The 20869-nt window shown below is 42.6% G+C and overlaps 1 protein-coding gene across 5 annotated transcripts in view; it reads right to left on the minus strand.

Annotated features, from left to right (window-relative positions):
• The window catches only part of DLEC1 (DLEC1 cilia and flagella associated protein), a 71725-nt gene that overhangs the window by 28254 nt on the left and 22602 nt on the right, over positions 1–20869 (minus strand). For 4 of the 5 annotated variants that reach the window (XM_040636957.1, XM_008710228.2, XM_040636954.1 and 1 more), the window contains exons 7-10: positions 3634–3721; positions 2727–2900; positions 1859–1995; positions 496–588 (exon numbers count right to left, since the gene is read on the minus strand). In XM_040636957.1, coding sequence (XP_040492891.1) covers positions 496–588; positions 1859–1995; positions 2727–2900; positions 3634–3721 — 492 coding nt within the window. The remainder of the gene's footprint in view (positions 1–495; positions 589–1858; positions 1996–2726; positions 2901–3633; positions 3722–20869) is intronic. The other variant, XM_040636956.1, reaches the window with a different exon arrangement.

Below are 20869 nucleotides of genomic sequence, written 5' to 3' on the forward strand. Positions count from 1 at the left end.
CCCCACAGCCCGCAGACCCAAGTCTGAGAGCTTCTGTAGAGGTTCAGAATAAGGCCGAAGGAAGGCCTCGTTGACCATATAACTGAGGATGAAAAAGGAAAGAGAGGACAAAGTCACTATCATCCCCCAGGCACCAGATCTGGCAGGGGTGTGGGGAAGGTGTCCAAGAGAGACCAAAGAACCAAAGGAAGATTCCAGAGGCAGCTAAGATGGGAGGGACTCCCAGGCTAACAGTGCGGACACGCAGCATTGGGGCATCATGATGGAATGCTAGGGCTGTCTGCACTTGCTTTGTAAGAGGTGTCAGGAGACAGTCAAAGAACGTGGGAACCTCCCAAGAACGTAGGAACACCCTCCTACACAGAAACCATCCTGGAATGGGAGTGGATATTCAAGTCACAAAAACAGAGGCCAGTGACATCAGGTAAGCAGCTGTGGAAACAGCAATGTCCAGTCGTGCCGAGGAGAAACTATACGTCACGTCTAATTACCTACCTCCATACATACAGCCTGCCCCGGAGCCAGCTCAAACACCGAAGGCAGGATTCCAAAGGGAGGTTGCTCGACGAAGCCAACGGTTGCAACAGCCTTAAAGAGAAGCGGAAGATTACACAGGAGCATGGAAGCGATTGTAAAATCCAGCGCTCCCATTACACACTTCTCTCCTCCAAACATCCTATTTTGCAATCTGAAGGATTTTAAGGATCTTCCAGTACACGGCCAATGAAGAAACTGAGGCTCGCCCATTCCGCAAGCACTCCCTCCACCCTCCCTGGGCCGAAGGATCACAGAACACCCGTGAGGAGCTGAGCGCTGGTAGGAGGCAGGAGGAACACCACTGACGAGTGCTTCAGATATGGAGCAGAAGCGTGAGAGGAGGCCCCGCCAGGGAGGAGGGCTCCCAAAGCACAGTCCTTTCCCCACCCCAGCGCCCTGCGTGGCTGCCTCCATCCCCAGTCCACCCCCAGCTCTAAGTTCTGGAGTCGAGGGGAGCTGCCATTTCGCTGGCAAAGGAAGCCCTCTCAGCGCTCTGGGGACACAAACCCACACCTAGAGGACCCTGACAGGTAACAGAAGTGAGCCAGATGGGCTTGGAACACGCAGTTCTCTGGATCTATCACCTGTGTTCCAGAGACATAGTTACAGAGAAACAGATCTGGAAAATAACAGTGTGAGCACGCGATCCATGGGGCCAGGGCTCCGTATCAGCCAAGGGGCCACGGGGAATCCTGGCCCAGTGCTGCACATCTTCCAGTTTTTCTTTTCTCTCTCTCTCTCTCTCTCTCTTTTTTAAAGATTTTATTTTTTTAATTTCTACACCCACGTGGGGCTCAAACTTACAACCCCGAGATCCAAGAGTTACATGCTCTACCAACTTGGCCAGCCAGGCACCCCTCCAATTTTTCAGAGACTGGAAATGCAGAGTTTTAGGTGCAATCTCCCTAGTTTTAAATGTTGTCTCCCAAAAATGTTTTTGAGCATGGTGCCAAATAAATACGCACACAGAATTCAGCCAAAGAGCTGCCAACTTAGGACCTCGGATCTAGGAAAACATTTGCCACAGTAATGACTGAATGAAGGATTAAATGCAGTGACGCTTGAGCCAGGCTTGGAAGGATAAGGGAGGTGATACAAGCTGCCCAGGTGACACAGGTCTCGGTGGAGTGACAAGAACTACAGCACTGGTCTGCATACATGTTGATTATGGCAGCTGAGTGAGAGAGACGTTACACAATTCTTTTGTCTGTGTGTCTCCAATCACAGGTGCACTCTAGCAAGTTCCTCATGGGACTGGGGTGGGAGGGATTTTCTTGGATGGATTTGCTCTTGCTCCAGGTAGCAGTGTGCAGTCACTCACCCTGAAACTTGGTGGCGGCCAGCTCTTTTTGGGCATAATGCAGAACTTGCCGACACTGAAGCCCACGTTTTTGCAGATGAATCTGGTTATCTTCATTCCCCCAATGAGGCAGTAACCACAGTCCAACACTGGTGACACTGGAGCCATAGGAAAAGAGGCACAAAAGAAATAACATATCGCTCTGAATAGGCCCTATTGCCCTTGTTCACCTGAGCTCCAGCCAGAGCTCAGAGCAGCCGTGGAAGGATGCAGGGGCTCCGGCCCAGCACCTGGAGCAGAGAGGATGAATGGGGACATGCCCTGAGCCCTGCGCCTACATGGCAGCCACTGGTCTCCAGAACAACAGGAGTCTGTGCTCACTGTTGACACAGGCCTCAGCCAGGGCCACGCAGCATGGCCCTGGGGGCGGTGGGTCAGAGTCCTAATTTCCAGCCTGTGCCCAGCCGAAGAGGCTGGCTGCTAATGAGGGAGCCCAGCCAAAGCCAGCCTTCCCAAAGAAGCCACCCACGCAGCCACAGAGGGGACATCTGCTGAGGGCCCCAGGCACCCCTTCCTTGCCTCAATGTGGCATAGGCCCACTCGGGGATCCAGGAGTCAGCAAAGCCTGCGCTGGGGCTAGCTAGGCTGCTGGCCTCCTCTCCTGCTGTGTGCAATTCTGAGTCAGTCTCCACTGGGAAGGACAACAACTGGGGCCTGACATGGTGGAAGGCTGTATGGAAGCTGCTAGCAGGTGCCTCCTCAGGACCCAGAAACCCCTGCCCAGGAGGACCAAGTCATGTGCTGCCACAAAGGGGCCCTGAGAGCTGGCAGTCTTTACAGGGACTCAACCCTAACTGAATCCCAGGGAAGGCAGACCACACACACTCACACGTCAGCACTGGGGGTGGCCTCCGGGCCTGCAAGGGGATCAGGAGTGTGTGGGCTGACTGGGTCTCGACTAAGATAAAATCATCAAAATCCCCAAGACAGTCGGGAAAAAACTGGACAGTGTACTGGCAGGTCATTCCGGGAGCCACCATGCCGCCTTTTCCTGGGAACATCCCTGTGTGTGACAAAAGCAACAGATGAGGACCTGGGGAGCAGTCAGCCCCCAGGACTTGGGTTCAAGTGCTATGGGTAGCAACCAGGGGGCACAGGTAGACCCCATCACAGCTGGGCTGTTCCATGAGTAGATGCCTTTTGGGCCAAGGCCACGCTGATGGCAGAACCACCAGGGCGTGCAAGGGGGACAGGCTGCTGGGGCAGGGAGTCCAGGTGAATATACCAGGGCCTGGGCAGGTGGTGGGGGAGAGATATGGTCCATCTGGAATAGTTAGGGGAGGCCATGCCTGGCCTGATGGCTTAGAATGTATTTTGTGGACAGCAGAGAGCCATTTGGGCTTCTGCGCATGGTTAGAGAGGGGAATGACATGATCAGAGCTATTCTTGGATAAAGCACTGTGTTGTGGAAGCTGGAAAGCCGGCTGGGAAGCCCCTACAATGGTTTAAATGAGGAATGAGGACGACCTGACTGAGGGCAGTGGCAGCATGGAGGGTGAGCAGAGGGCAGGCCCAGGGTCCAGAAGGGATGCCTGGAGAAAGGGGCTGGCAGGACTCAGAGACATCACCAGGAGGATGGGCTGGAGGTGGGCAAGCTATGGGCAGAGTGGAAGGGCCCCAGGGACTGCTAAGGGAAAGGTGGGCCCAGGCTCATCTGATGGTCAGGGGGGTCTGTGCCAGGAGCAAGCCCCACATACAATTTTGAGGTGGTCCAGACCACCACCAGGCTGACTCACCCAATCCCAGAGCGAAGTACGGCGTAGAAGGCGGGAGGACTCGCAGGTAGCGGCTGGTTGCGGTGGTGTTCTGCAGGGAGATCACCATCTGCCCAAAGGTCAAGGGGAGCTCTTTTAGACAGCAATGCGCACGGCCAAGTGATATGAGGCCCAGATTGACTACATGATATGGAAAGTGGGTACAGGTGTAGATGAAATGAGTCTGGGCTGGGGGATGGGCACCTGGGGATTCACCATGCCCCTCTATCTACCTTAGGTTGTATTGGAAAAAATAAAATACAAGGTGAACATGAAGCAGGAATAGATCTGACCTATGCTTTGCCCTCTTTAAAACAAGACCTACTGTTTGTTGAACATCTGCTATGTGCCCCCCAACCTCACAATAACCTGGAAAAGGTGGGAGCTATCTCTATTTTACCCTGAAGAAGCTGAAGTTCGAAGAGGCACCTTAACCAGTAAGTGATGGTCTTGAGATTTGAGCCCAGGACATCCAACTCCAAAGTCCTGCCTGCCTGGCATCTTACTTTGCTGACTTCTTCCCCACATATTCCTTTGGGCCACTTCTTCCCATGGGCTCAGTCAAGAGGTGCCTGTGGGCACCTGTATGATAGGGCTGTAATTGGGCCTCCCTCCACCACTCAACCCATGCAACCCCTATTAAATCCTGCCTTTTCTTCTCCCCGCCTCAGACTGGGAGACCCCCAGGGGCAAGGCCTGGAACTCACACACGGGCACTCTGCACAGGGCCTAGCACAAAAGAGGAGCTCAGTACACGAACACATCTTTTCCTTCTCTTTTGTGAAATATTATACTGGAAAAAATGTATAAATTATAACATGACAAAAGCCATGTTTCCATCACCCAGCTTAAGAAAAAACATTAAAAATACAGATGAAGCCCTCCCTCAGCCCTTTGCCCTCTACCAGATAACAGCTACATAAATGTGAAGTGTGTGTCTTCATACTTTTATTCATAGGTATATATTCCTAAGTCAACACTTGTCCATTTTTGGCCAACACAACATTTGCACCAATCCATCTGTGAAGCACAACCAAGTGTGGAGAGACCCATATTATGGTTTTAATCTTCACTTCTCTGTTATTAATAATGATGAGCATCGTTTCATATGTTTATTTGCTATTTGGGGTTCCTCTTGTATGAGTTGTCTGTCCATATCCTTTTACCATTTTGCCATTTCTTTCTCTTATTGATTTGTAGGAGTTCTTGATATACTCTGGGTGCTAATTCTTTATAAGGTATATGTTTTAAACATCTCCAAGTTTATAACTCATTATCTTTTGATGTACAGTTTCTAAAATTTCAATATAAACTCTATCAACTTTTTGTGGTTTTTGCTTCTGTTTCAAGAAATCTGTCTATAACTCCTATATTTTCTTCTTTAAATTTTGACGGGTGCCTTGGTGGCTCAGTCAGTTAAATGTCCAACTCTTGGTTTCAGCTTAGGTCATGATTTCAGGATTGTGAGATCAAGCCCGTGTAGGGCTCTGTGCTGGGTGTGGAGGCTGTTTAAGATTCTCTCTCTCCCTCTCTCTCTGCCCCTCCTCTCTCTCTCTCTCTCTCTCTCTCTCCCCCTCCCTCTCTAAAAAAAATAATAATGATAATAAAATTAAATTCCACTTGAAAATAAATAAATAAACAAATTTTGTTTGAGATCTTTGCTGTAAAGTACTTTGCTTAGGGTATGGAGTGAGGTAGGGATTAAATTATTTTCCAAATACAAGGATGCCATCTCAGTTTTGTCTCCTCAGGGGTGCATATGTGCATGGAACAGCCCGAGCAACAGCACACATAGTTCCCTCCGTCAGGCTGCTGTTCCCTCAGACACGAAGCCAGTTGCACCCAGTGCTGAGATTCATGGTCAAGGTGTTCATGGCACAGCCGCTCCTCAGGCCCACTGAGGCATTGAGAGAGCCTTGCTCCAGCCACACAAGGCAGACCTCTGACCAGTAAAATGTGCCAGCATTTTATGTGGCTTCTGAGGGGATGTGACACAAGATGAAATAGTAACTGTGCTCATTGGCAGACAGCTCAGTAACACATTCTCGGATTGTCTCTTCTTCCTTTCCTCAGTCCTCTCCGGAGATGCGTATGACAGCACATACTCTCGCTGCCCCAGACTCTGCTTTATGAGGCACCCAGGCTATGACAGCATCAGAAGGGTCCTAAGGCAGCAGACCGTTAGGATGCGAGTCTGGAGTTGGCTTTCCCGCCAGTCTGGTAGCAATCAGAACTCCAGCTGGTGGGAAGTCGGGTGTGATGACCCCTGGTACACAGTGGCATCACAATCACCATGGCTTTCACCTGCAGTCAGCTGAGATGAGGTGCAGGGGGAGGTCAGGCACTGGAACATGGGGCAGCTTTGGTGCTTGCAAGTTCTGGGGCAGTGATAATAATGAGGGCTGTAGAGTGCACTGGCTTTTCTTAACAGCACTGGAAGCCGCAGAGGGAAAAATGACAGGCTAAGGGCAGCAAACTGCCAACTCAAGGCCCACTGTGAAGACATTCCTTGCATTCCTGAGTTAGACACAATTTGCTCCTGGTGCGCACGCACACGCCCACATGCACTTCTCGCTTGCTTTGGCTTGCCATTTTTCACCTAGTATTTCTGCACCTATGTCTTTTTTTTTTTTCCCTTTCAAATGTCTTTTTTAAGTTACCAAAATATTGAAAGGAAACAAAAGAGCGAGTATATGAAAACTACAGCCCCAGGGCTTACAAGGTACAGGTCTCTATTCCCACCACAACCTTTCAGCCTTCACACTCACAGCCTGGGTCCCATCTGCCCCCAACTCAGGACAGAGAAGCTCTCTCACAGCTTCCAGAGGCTGGGGACTGGGAGTGTACCTATGTTCTTCAGCAATCTGGCGCATGTTTTTCATCGTCATAGCTCCTTATCTGGCTTTGGGGTCAAGGTAATATTAGGCTCTTAGTCCATTCAGGCTCCTTCACAAAATAATATAAACTGGGTGGGTGGCTTATTACAACAGAAATTTATTTCTCACAGTTCTGGAGGCTGACAAGTGCAAGATCAAGGCGCCAGCATGGTCACATTTCAGTGAGGGCCCCCCTTCTGATTCATAGCCAGCACCTTCTTATGTGTTCTCAAAGTGGTGGAAGGGGCAAGGGATCTCTCTAGAACCTTTTTTACAAAACACTAATCCCATTCATGAAGCCCCACTCTCATGACCGAAGCACCTCCCAAAGGCTCTACCTTCTAACACCATCATCTTTCAGGGCTAGGATTTCAACATATAACTTTTGGGGGACATGAACATTCAGACCATAGTAGGCTCATCACTTAATAATGAGGGTATGTTCCTCCTTTTTCTAGTGTCTGAAACAGTTTATATTTAATAGGGATTAGCTGAAATGGCTGGTGGTGTGCACCTGTAAAATGATCTAGGCCTAGCATTTCTTTTGCTAGAAAGTTTGTTTGTTTTTCAGTTATTTTCATCAAAGTTGGACCACCACAAAGGTAAAGAGTCAAAGGTTCTGAAAACAGAAATCCTGTTTTCTTCCCCTGAACCTGTTTCCTGCCATTTCCTGTAATACTTTTCCCTCCCTTTGGCTGATTATTTCAGAATATGTCTCCAAATGGCATGATACTTTTTCTTAATTTGTAAGCATTAATTACAGATGGATGATATGGACAGTCTCTCTCTACTCTCCCATATTCAACTCACCATATGATATGCCTTTCCTATCCCCCATCTTCCCAATATAAGTTATATCATACTACTTGGTTAGTATAGTAATTGATGTTTACACTATTGTCACTGTGTAAATGATATTCACAGCTGAGCATGAAATTGTCCCTTACATAATTATTGTCCATCCGGAGTTAATAATCAATTGATTATTTTGTTTAATATGTACTTATGAATAATTCAATCTCCCTGCTCTACTCTAATAATCTCTTCCCAAGACGTCCAGATGTATCAGGGACTCCTAGTGATGTCACCCCCATAAATCAACCTCTGCTAGAGCCTTCTGGCCTCTTCCAATCTGGGCTGCTTCCCTGCTATACCTACTGCTAACTCTCACCCAGGACAACCCCTACAACAGTTTGAAGACATGTCTACAAGTTCTCTGACACTCCTCCCATGGAGAGGTGAGGTGTAGGCATCTTCCCCCTGAATCTGGGCCAACAGTGAGTCACTTGTAACCTATAGCACGCAGAGGAAATACTATCTCTACCTATCCCAGGTGACTTCCAAGGTTAGATCGTACAGAGTGATACAACCTCCATCCCGCTTGCTGGGATGTTCACTTAGAAGCTCGGATGCTCACTTTGAGTTGCTACGTACCATCTGGTTACCCTGAGGTGGCCATTCTGCGAGGAAGCCCAGGCCACAGGGAGAACCGATGTGTGGGTGCTCTGGCCGACACGCTCCGCTGGCTGCTGACAACCAACCACTCTCTGTGCAAGTAAAAATGCCTCAGAGAACTCCAGCTCCCAGCTTTCAGGTCACCCCTAGGCACTGACTCTTTAGAGCTCAGGCCTCCAACATCGTGGAACAAGCCATTCCCATTGTGCCCTGTCTGAATTTCTGATCCAAAGAATCTGGGAGCATGATAAAATGGCTGTTTGAAGTTGCTAAGCTTTGGGGAAATCTTCTTTGCTGCAACAATCACTGGAAACCCACTTAACCATTAGGAATCTGGGGATTTCCTTCACCTCTCTCCTACGTTGGATCTTTCGTTTCCCACATACCACGCCTTCTTCCTTGGCTTACTCGCTTGTAGGAGAGCCTGTGCCCCAGGAGTTCCCTGAGGAAAGTGCATGGGACATACATTTGTAAAAACTTTACAAACTTGAAAATGTTTCTATCCTTAAACTTTGTAGTGTAGTTGGGTAAATAACATGTACAACAGTCATATGCCCAACAAATGCAAGGTGCATTTCTAACAGATATCACTATATGTAATACAATTTATATAATACACTGTGGCAGACTCTCTCTCTTTTTGGGAGGCTTGCTCTGGGGAAACCAGCCACTGGCTGGGAGGGGCGAGGAGGGGAGGGAAGGAGAGGGAAGGAACTAGCTGATGTGGCGAAGCCTCTGTGGGAGGCCCACAGGGAGAGGAACTGAGATCCAAGCTGAAAGCCAGCATCAACCACCAGACACGTGAGTGATCAGCACTTTAGAAACTTCTAGCCTCCAGTCTTCTGGTTAAGACTCCAAACATCACAGTAAAAATAAATCGTTCTCACTGTGTCCTGTCTGATCAGCAAGCAAATGGCTATTTTACTAAGTCTTGAGGCAATTTGTTATGTGGCTATAGTACTTGAAATACTGAATATATTAAAAGGGACATATATTAAAAGTTGCCCTTGAAACCACACCAGAAAAAAACATTTCAAGTACTTTTTTTTTTTCTATCAGATACTTTTAACCACAAATGTTGTTCTTAAGCTTCAGAACATAATACATCTGGGATATATGCCTTTCACTGTATAAATACTTAGAATCCTGCAACTGGACATCCGCTTATCGTGGAGATCTGACCCTGAGCCTCACTACAAAGCCACCAGATGCAGAGACTTCCAGAAGTAGAATTTGATTCCAAGATTCTTCAGATGACTGTGGGAGAAGGGAGCCACAAGCATGGAAGGGGAGGAGGGAGGGTGGGATTAGACTAGTACTAGAGGCATCAGTATAGTCATGATTTTAAATACTATGCAACTGTGTGTGGGCATTTGCATGTACACATGTGTACATACATATGCATATATACGGTTGGATCTATGCAACTGCTCTTTTTCTCCAGCTCTGTCCATTGAAAGGACCCACAAGCAATGACACCCTAGCAGCGAACAGCAGGTCTAGTGCTTAGACCCTGGTTTCTAAACACCCAAGTTTCTGTGTTCTCCACAAAAAGGAACCAGGGCCTCTTAGAAACTGATTCTAGAACTGGGACAAAGTGAGGACAAGATGAACCTGGAACATCTTGTAACACCGGAATGCAAGGAAGTGCTCAAAAAAAAAAAAAAAACCCACAAAGAACACAGGAGACTCCCACTGGAGAATACTTATAAGATTCCCACTGGACAAATCTAAGATAATTACAGAAGCAAAATGAATACTGTCATTTTAGGCTAGACTAACGTAACTTCATTATTTAGAATGATTCTAAGTAGATGTGCTCTTGAATATTGGCCAAGAAAATGAACTCTATGCAAATAGCTAGATTTTACAGTACTACTACCATACATATCTTGAAAAAGATAAAACAATCAATTAATCAAAGGGAAAAACCCAATTACTTCGCTAAAATCGACCAAACGGATCTTTAAGATGTATGTTCCTGATTAGACCCATGCTGACCAAAAAACTGGGTACAAAATAGGTTCTAAATGTTTCTTATAATACTTATAATTCCCCTGGTGTATTTTGCTCTCCTCTACTGTTTGCTGTTCAGGTATATAAAGGTCATTATTCTGCCAATATCAAACCGACATCCCCAAATGCTTCTGCACCAGAGAATAAAGCCCTTCTGGTTAAATTCTCTCCTTTAGGAACTTTTGACCAAAATGGGAAGAGCTGAGAAATTTTCATGAGGGTCACGGTTCAGTCCTGGCCTAAGACACAGTTACTAACAGCAAACACTGGATGAATCACTGTTCCCAGACTCCAATTTTTTTCTCTCTCCTCTCAGTTATAAATTTGCTTTTGCCTTTGTTCGCTGACAACAGTATACTACCATTCCTCATATGAGCATGCAGACAACAAATTCCTCTGAATTATTCTTTGACAACATCCTTCTACTATTGAGTCTTCCAATCCATGAATATAGTATATTCAGTAGTGTGCTGGTGAATGGTTAATGGCAGGCTCTTGGGGGTGGGAGAAAGTCCTGATTTGATAGTATTTGTTAATTTCCACGGTGGAAATACTCCCACTGTGGTCGATTTCAAGATACCATCACTGAACATGGAGCTGGGGAGAGATGTGCATGGTCAGTTCTCATGAGCTACTATGACCTGGCTCCAACATACCACTGGGTATTTATCTATTCATTTATTTGGGTTTCCTTTAATTTCTTTCAATTATATTTTTAGTTTTCTGTCAACGTCTTGCACATATTTATTTAAATTTATTCCTAAATTTGATTTTTTTAATGCACTATAAATAGTATCATATCTTATAATAGTTTGCTCTGGTACAGAGGAATAAAATTGGTTCTTGTATATTGACTTTGTATCTAAAGACTTTCAATAAATTCACTTAATTTTATTCAATTCCAATAGTTTATCTGTAGACTTATTTGGATTTTCTAGGTACACAATCGTGTCATCTGTGAATAATAGCTTTATTTTTGTAAATATCTTTGTTAAATTATGAAAGTTTTATCCTATTCCAAGTTTGAGAAGAGTTTTTAAAATTATGACTAGATATTAAATTTTGTCTGCATCTAGTGAATGAGTTCTCTCCCTTATTGTGTTCAGGTAGGGAACTCTACTTGTTGCTTTTCAAATGTGAAACTGACTTGGCACTGCTGGATCAAAACAACTTGGTTGTAATGCTGATCATTTTTATATAAAGCTGAATTCAGTTTGCTAATGTTTTGCTAGGAAACTCTGCAGTTCTGTTCATGACAAAGTTTAGCCTTTCAGGCTTTTCCAAATCCTTTTCAGGTTTTGGTATCAAGATTATGCTTGTCTCATAACACAAGTTGGGCCGTGTTCCCTTTTTTCCCATTCTCTGTAAGGCTTTATAAAAGATCATTGCATTTCTTCCTCATAGGTTAGAAAGAATTCACTGGTGAAGCCATCAGGGCCCCAAATTTTATTGGTAGGAAGGGTTGTTGTTGTTCTTGAGTAGACTCCACATCTAGCGTGGAGCCAAAGCAGGGCTTGAACTCGTGACCCTGAGATCAAGACCTGAGCTGAAATCAAGAGTCCAATGCTTAACTGACTGAGCCACCCAGGTGCCCCTGTTGTTGTTGTTGTTGTTGTTGTTGTTGTTGTTGTTGTTTTAAACAACTTTACTGAGATATAATTCCCATGCCACAACTCAACAACTTCAAGTTGTATGATACAATGGTGTTTGGTATATTCATAGAGGTGTGAGACCATCACAACTTTACAACATTGTGAGGTTTTAAATTACAGGTTCAGTTTTTTAACCACTGTTTAGATTTTTTTTTAAAAAGATTTTATTTATTTATTGGACAGAGAGAGACACAGCAGGGGGAATGGGAGAGGGAGAAGCAGGCTTTCCCGCTGAGCAGGGAGCCAGACACGGGGCTCCATCCCAGGACCCTGGGATCATGACCTGAGCCAAAGGCAGATGCTTAATGACTGAGCCACCCAGGCGCCCCATGTTTAGATGTTTTATTTCTTCTTATATCTGTTTTGTAAATTGTATTTCCCTGAAAATTTCTCTATTTCATCTACATTTTCAAATTTCTAGATATAACACTGTTCATAAACCTCTCATTTTTCTAATGTCTATAGGATCTATACTGATGTCCTCTTTTTCCTTGATATTGGTGAATTTGTATTTTCTTTTCTTTTTGATCAGTTTTGCTAATGATTGATTTTATTAGTCTTTTCAAAGAAATAATTCTTGGCTTTGCTGATCCTACTGCATATTTGTTTTCTATTTCATATAAATTTCTTCTTGTTTTTGTGATTTCCTTACCATTTTTGGGTGTTTGATTTGCTATTCTTTTCTGATTTTTCAAAAATACCTAGATAATGGATTTTCAGACTATTTCTCTTCTAACATGTAAATATAAGGCTACACATATTCTTTTAAGCTTGGCTTTAGCTGCATCCTACAAGCTCTGATGTACCATTTGAAAATGATCATTCATATAAATAAGTCACAGAGATGAAAAGTACAGCATAGCAAATATAGTCAATAATATTGTGATAATGTTGTATGGTGACAGATGGTGATGAGTTATCATGGTGAGCACTGAGTAATGTATAAAATTGCTGAATCACTGTTGTACACCTAAAATTGATATAACCCTGTATGTCAACTATACTTCAATAACTCCTAAAAATGATCATTATTTTCTATTTTCTGATTTCCATTATGACTTCTTTGATTTATGAGTAATGAGTTCATTTAGTAATGAACTGCTTAATTTCCAAATATTTGGGTAGTTGCTAGTCATATTTTTGTTATTGATTTTATATTAACTCTATATATGTTTTTAGTCCTTTGAAATTTTTTGATAATTGCTTTATGACCCAATACAAAGACAAGTCTAGTGTTTCATATGCTTTTTAAAAAGAAAATGCATATTGCAATCACTGGATGTAGTGTTACATATAAGTCAATTAGGTATAGTTTATTAATTACTCAATTCTTCTTTATCTTTACTGGTTTTTTTGTCTACCTAGTTTTTAAGTTTTGGGGAGAAAAAAATGTTAAAATCTCCTACATATTTGTTATTGTATCTGTTTTTCTTCCAGTCTTGTAAAATAGTACTTACATATTTTGACGCCAAATCATTAGTGTGTATAGATTTTAAAGATCTTGTTTATTTGTCAGAGAGAGAGAGAGAGAGCAGGTGGAGTGGCAGGCAGAAGGAGAAGCAGGCTCCCCACTGAGCAAGGAGCCCAATGCGGAACTCGATCCCAGAACCCTGGGATCATGACCTGAGCCGAAGGCAGATGTTTAACCAACTGAGCCACCCAAGTGTCACGTGTGTATAGATTTTAAATAGTATCTTTTTCATGGACTTTTTCAAACTTTGATCGTTATGAAAAGCCCTTTTTCTTTCTTTCTATTAATGCTTCTTGCCTTAAAGTGTACTCTCCCTGGTATTAGTACAGCTACACCTGCTTTCTTGTGCTTAAGGTTTAATGTATCTTTTTCCATCTTTTATCCTTACTTTTAAGGTTATGCCATACAAGCAGTATTAAGTTAGTATTTGTTTTTCTGCCCAGTCTGATGATCCTTCTCTTTTAATTGCAGTTCCTGGTCCATTTACATGTCATGTAATTGTTGTTGCTTTTCATTCCTTCTTGCATTTCTCTGCTTCCATATGGGTATCATTTTCTTCTGACTGAAAATTACTTTGGTGCAGATCTCCTGGTGACAAATTATTATCTGGTTGTGAATGATCAGTTTCTGTCTGAGAATGTCTTCCTTTTATCTTCATTTTTGAAGAATATTTTCACTAGGTTTAGAATTCTAGATTAAAAATTAGTTTCTTTCATCACTTTGAAGCTTCCATTCCAAGTATTTTCTAGCTTCAATCATGTCCATTAGAGGGTGGTGGGTCTTTTTTCTCTCGATGGTTTAAGTCAGGATCCCCCCCACCCCGACCTTTTCTTTGGTTTAGAACAGAATTTTACTAAATATGCCTGGGTATGATTTTCTTATTTTATTTTATTTTATTTTATTTTATTTTATTTTATTTTATTTTATTTTATTTATTTTATTTTATTCTGCTTAGGGTTGTTACTGCTTTACTCTGTGGCTCGATGTCTTTGTTACTTTTGGATCACTGTCATCCACTATATCTTGCAACCCTGCTGCTGCCCCACTCTCTCTCTCTACTCTCTTTCTAGGACTTCAACTATACAACAGACCTGTTTACTAGGTCCCATCTTTTAAAATGCGACTTTCTGTATTTTTCCTTCTTTTTTTTTCTTTCTGCTTTAATCTGAATCATTTCTACTGACCTCTCTGCAAGTCTTCTCATCTGTGTCTAATTTGCTGGTAAGCTCTATTACTATTGAGTAGTGTCAGTTCTAGATTTTTCATTTTTGGTAGATTCTTATTCTTCAGGTTATCTAGTTATAATAGAGGCTCCCTAATACATGAACATTTTTAATGCTTGATTTTGATAATAGATTTACAAGAGTTATAAAAATAATCCAGAGATTTCCCATATGCTCTTTACTCAGCTGCCCCTTATGTTAATATCTTCGTAACAATAGAACTATGATCAAACCTAAGAAATTAAGCTGGCTACAATATATTAACTAAACCACAGAATCTATGTAAACTTTTCCAATTTGTCCACTAACTTTCTTTTTCCATTGCTCGATCCAATCCAAAATCTGAAATTGCATTAGGTTCCCATGTTTTCTTAGTCTCCTCTGAACTGTGATAGTTTCTTAGTTTCTCTTTGTTGCCCATGACCTTGAGCCTTTCATTTTTTTTTAAGATTTTATTTATTTATTTGAGGGAGTGGCAGAGGGAGAGAGAATCTGAAGCAGATTCCATGATGAGCATGGAACCCCATGCAGGGCTCGATCCCACAACCATGAGATCATTACCTGAGCTGAAACCAAGAGTCAAACACTTAACCAGCTGAGTCACCCAGGTGCCCTGCTTAGCAAACTTCTAAAGGAATAAATACCTTACTAATACATTTGTGGTCTGTCATTCACTAACTTATCAAAATCCCTTGGAAGTCATTCTCTCCCTCCCCCCTCCACACTTGGGTTTTTTTAGTAAAATATGGCACCTTTCATTTGTTCTTGATTTATCTTATCAGAGGTAGACAAGGCTAATGGGTAGACTGTATTTGAGTATTTATGTAATTTAGTCCATTCGTATTTACTGAGGAACCACAATATGCCAAGCATTGATAATAAAATGATAACATAAACCTAGAAATAATTCTTGCCCTTTGGGGCTTACAGTCTAGTGGGGTAGATAAGTATAAAATTGTGCCACCAAAGAGCAAGTGGTAGAAAAAGAGCCTGCAATCAGGACATTTAATTGAGTCCAGAAAGGTCAGCGTGATCTTCCAGAGAAGTGACAACTAAGCAACAGGAAAGGAATGAGCAGTAGGGGACTAGGCAAAGACAGGAGGGAAGACTGTTCCATGGCAGTCTGTGTCTACCTTGTCTAGAGGCTTCCACAGCTGGCACCCTCCAGTCCTGGCCCTGGGCAGCTCTCCCTTTGGCCCCTTCCACTCCCCAAGTGGAAGTATTTTTATTCCCTTTCTTGGAGTCTTGGCCAACTTCTGCAACTGTCCTTGAAATACAGTGACCAGACACAGAAGTCCAAAAGAGAATCTATCACTGTTACATTAAAGAAGTAAAAAAGAATGCTTTCTTTAACATATAACACATAAGACTGACATATTTATCTGCTTTTGCCACAGGGGGTTGAGAGTTCATAAAGAAGGATGGATTTGCAGGGCTCCTGGATGGTTCAGTCAGTTGAGTGTCCAACTCTTGATTGTGGCTTGGGTCATGATCTTGGGGTCCTGGGATGGAGCTCCAAGTGGGGTTCCACACTCAGCACGGAGACTGCTTGAGGATTTCTCTCCCTCTCCCTCTGCCCCCCCCCACTTGCACGAGCTCTCTCTCTCTAAAATAAATGAATACATCTTTAAAAAAAAGAGTGATGGATTTTCAAGTGCTCTTTAAGCTGTAAAGTACAATTTACATATATATGAAGGATCTGTCATGAGATCTGTCATGATTAGACCTGGTGAGCAGAGTTGGCAACTACTAAGCTTGGTCTTAGTCTGATTCCCTAGGATGGTGGAGGCTAGCATGAAAATGAAGGAGACTAGGAAAAAGGTATCAGGACAGTCTCTATAACCACTCTCAGAGGAATCACTGGATCTGCTGTTAAGTGAAACAAGCAAGATGCTGAGGACAGTAAGAAGGAGAGGGAGCTCAAATATACCCGCATATTTACTTATGATTCCAAAAAGAAACAATGGCAGAACCCAAACTAATAAAAATAGTTACCAGTAGGGGTAAGGAGAGCATAAGGAAGAGGGGAAAGGAATATGAAGTGAAGTTTCTTTTTAAATAGAAAATCACAGCTAATAAATGCAGAAGGAATAACAGAATTAGAAATCGCCATTTTGTAACCCTTAATTTTATTTAAAAAATGGATCTAGGTAACAATCATCTAAGGCTTCCAGAGCCAGTATATGAAAGGTTGATAAAAACTTTATAAATGTTGGCTCAGGCTCACAACATCCAAAGCCACGCTTCACTGGTAAGAGGAAAAACAGATACGCTCCTCCTGATGGGATGCTATAAGAAATACACAGCGCCACCAAAGAATTATTCTCACCAAAAAAGAAAAAAAAAAACTGAACATGAATGTAATCAAACATCTACACCTAAACTGTAAGTTTACAGAAAATATGAATAAAGGCACATGTTTAATATCACTACAATAATGCAATTAGCCAGATCCAGGATGTAAGAAACTACCATTTCGAAAACTAGATGGCATTTTTAAAAAGCAGGTACGGGATTTCTGGTCCAAGATGGCAATGTAGAAAGACCCAGAACTCACCTCCTCCACAGATGCTCTAAATCTACACCTGAGGTCCAACTGAACAGCTTCTATACAACAAAAAATAGGGACCACATAGAGAACAGCAAGAGAGATGGGAAACAGTCACAATGGGAACCGCTACCCCTGATGCTGCAAACTGTAGTGGGGAGGGACAGTACTGAAGGCACCGTTAAAAAAACAAAAACAAAAACAAAAAACAAAAAAAAAACGGTGTAGCTCCAAAGGGGAACTAGGATATAAAGGATCCAGTCCTAGAACTCTGCCGGACAGTGGGAGCTGCCGAAACCCCTCAGCTGGCAAGCCCTACAGTTTACATTCCCTTTCCACCTTAATAGCACAGCCAAGAGCAGAGTCTGGGCACCATAGCAGGCCTGCTGCCTCAGTAAGCCCTGGGCCGCTAGTACATACCAGCCCAAGCTATCCCACCAAGGTGGCCCCAACACATTACACACTGGGACACCCCTGGTCGGTGCTCACTATAGCTCCACCCATCTTGTCAGGGTGATACAAGTGCAAAGCACCATGGAACACGCCAGTCTAGCACCAACCTTTGCTCCAGACTTGCCAGGGCACCCTTGACACAAAGTGCCCCAGAAAAGTACCCGAGGATGCTCCAGGCCATGCCATGCCTTGGCTCCAGACACCCTGCAAGGGTGCCCCCGCATGGACCACCCAGAATGTGCTGGTCTCATGCCCACTTCAGCTCCAGCTGCATCCCCTCCCAGGGCACCCCTATGTAGAGCATCCTGGGACACCCCACCTTGCACCCACTTCAGCTTCAGCTGTTCTCCCAGGACACTCTCTGTACAGAGAGCCCTGGCATCCCCTGGGTTATACCCGTTTCACCTTCAGCTATCCTTCCAAGGTGCCCTCTGCATAGAGAGTTCCAGGACCACCCCAGCCTATACCCACTTCAGCTCTAGCCTTCCCACCAGGACAGTTCCGGCACAGAGTGTCACAGGACCCCCAGCCCATGACAGCCACAGATCCAGCCAGCCAGCCTATGAGAAGGTGGGGGAGGGATAGTAAAATATCTTCCAAACTGAGAAGGTACTTTGAGACTAGAAAACAAAGCAGGTGACTCCAGGCAGTTCACAGAGTTTTATTCAGGGTAACTTACCAATGGGGGGATTGGGGGAGCAACAATTCAGGCATCCGCATGGCTATTTTCCACAAAGTCTGGATCTTAGTCCACAGATTTTATAAAGTGAAGGGATGTGCAGAAGGACTCTGTAGTGAGATCAAAGGGTTTGCATGCATCTAATTGACAGCTAACCCTTAATTAGATCTTGTAGTGCCACATGTGCCTCAGGAAGGGGAAAGACTATGTAGTTTCTAACAGGTTCATGGGAAGCCAAAGCAAGCCTCCCCCCAACCCAGCCTTGGTAGGCATTTCTAAGGTGTGTATATTAATCTCCAAGGGGCTCGGAACATATAATCCCAAGAGAGGTCATCTGGCGAACACGAACAAGATGGAGGGCCAAAGATGAAGACAGTCTTGTCAGCATTTCTACACTCTACAGTCACTAGGCACACAAAGTCTACACAGAGGATGACCATACACAAGATCATCTCTTCAATTTTTGGAGAAGTAGCTGTTCCACCTAATTTTGTAGAAACAAACATAGAAAGTCAAGCAAAATGAGGAGACAGGAATATGTTCCAATGAAAGAACAAGACAAAACCTCAGAAAAAGAACTAAATGAAATGAAGAGAAACAATGTATCCAACAAAGGGTTCAAAGTAATGGTCATAAAGATGCTCACCAGATTGGAGAAAAGGGTGGAGAAAATAAGTGAGAACTTCAAAAAAGAGAAAGAAAATATGAAAAAGAATCAATCAGAATTGAAGAATGCAGTAACTGAAGTGAAAAATACATTAGAGGGGATCAACGACAGATTAGCGGAACAGAATGATCAGTAATCTGGAAAACAGGGTAACAGAGAACAATCAAGCTAAACAACAAAAAGAAAAAAAAAAAGGAGACAGGTTAAAGGATCTCTCAGATAATTCCCAGTGAGCAAATATTTGCATTATAAGGGTATGAGAAAGAAGAGGAAAAGAGGCAGAAAACTTATTTGAAGATATAAAAGCTGAAAACATCCCTAAACTGGGGAAATAAATAGACATTGAGGTTCAGGACACACAGAGAGCTCCAAATAAGATGAACCCAAGGAGGTGTACATCCTGACATACGATGACTAAAATGTCAAAGATTAAAGATAAAGACAGAATCTTAAAAGCAGCAAGAGAGAAGAAACTAAGGGAAACCCCCATAAACTTATCAGCTGTTTTTCAGCAGAAACTTTGCAGGCCAGAAGAGAGTGTCATGATATATTCAAAGTGTTGAAAGTTAAAAACCTACAACCAAACATATCCTACCCAGCAAGGTTATCATTCAGAACTAAAGGAAAGATAGGAGGTTTCCCAGAAAAATAAAAGTTAAAGGAGTTGATCACCACAAACGGGCCTTAGAAGAAATATTAAAGGGACTTCTTCTTCAAGTGGAAAAGAAAAAGTCATAATTAGAAATGAAATTATGAAAGGAAAAAATTTTATGAGTAAAAGGAAACACTCAGTAAAGGTAGTGTAGTCATCACTTACAAAGCTAGTATGAAGTTGAAAAGACAAAAGAAGTCAAATCAATTATATTTTAAAAAATTAACTAAGGAGACTCACAAAATAAAAAGATGTAAAATATAATAACATATACATAAAATGTGGAGGGGAGAGTAAAAATGAAGTTCTTTCACAATGTGTTCAAACTTAAGTGACCGTTAACTTATACTTAGAATGTTATATATGAACCTCATGGTATAAGAAAACCTCATATATAAGAAAACCCAGCTTAACATTAAAGAAAGTGATCAATCAAAGGAAAGATAACAATAGAAGAAAGGAACAGAGAAGAACTACAGAAATAACCAGAAAACAACAAAATGGCAATAAGTTCATACTTAACTTACATACCTACATCAATAATTACTTTAAATGTAAATGGTCCAAATGCTCCAATCAAAAGACACAGGGTGACACATGGATAAAAAAAAACAAGACTCCTCTATATGCTGCCAATAAGAGACTCACTTCAGAACTAAAGACACATATACACTGGAAGCTAAGGAAATAGAAGCGGGATAAAAAAGCCAGGATAGCAATACTCATATCACAAAAGAGACAAAGAAGGGCATTATATAATGATAAAGAGATCAACATAATAAGAGGCTATAACAACTGTAAATATCTATATGCCCAACATTGGAGTACCTAAATACATAAAGCAAATATTAACAAACATAAAGGGAGAAACTGATAGTAATATGATAATAGTAGGGGACTTAAACACCCCACTTACATTAAGGAAGATTTTCCAGGACAGATCCCATGTTAAGCCACAAAACAAGTCTCAATAAATTTGAGAAGATTAAAATCATATGAAGCATCTTTTCTAACCACAACAGTACGAAACTAGAAATCAATTACAAGAAAAAAGCTGGAAAAAACACAAACATGTGAAGACTAAACAACATGCTACTAAACAACCAATGGGCCAGTGAAGAAATCAAAGAGGAAATTAAAAACTACACTGAGACAAATGAAAATGAAAACACAATGGTCCAAAATCTCTGGGATGCAGTGAAAGCAGTTCTAAGAGGGAAATATATAGCAATTCAGGCCTACCTCGAGAAACACAAAAAGCTCAAATAAACAAGCTACCCTTAGACCTAAATGAACTAGAAAAAGAACAAACAAAGCCCAAGTTAGTAGAACGAAGGAAATAATAAAGATCACAGTGAGAAAAAATGAAATAAACTAAAAAACAATAGACAAGAGCTGGTTCTTTGAAAAAACAAAATTGATTAACCTTTGGCCAGAGTCATCAGGAAAAAAAGTGAGAGGACTGAAGTAAATAAAATCAGAAATTAAAAAGGGGAAGTAACTACTGACATCCACAGAAATGAAAA

Source organism: Ursus maritimus, unplaced genomic scaffold (genome assembly GCF_017311325.1).
Source record: "Ursus maritimus isolate PB19 unplaced genomic scaffold, ASM1731132v1 scaffold_20, whole genome shotgun sequence".
Classification (NCBI taxonomy): domain Eukaryota; kingdom Metazoa; phylum Chordata; class Mammalia; order Carnivora; family Ursidae; genus Ursus; species Ursus maritimus.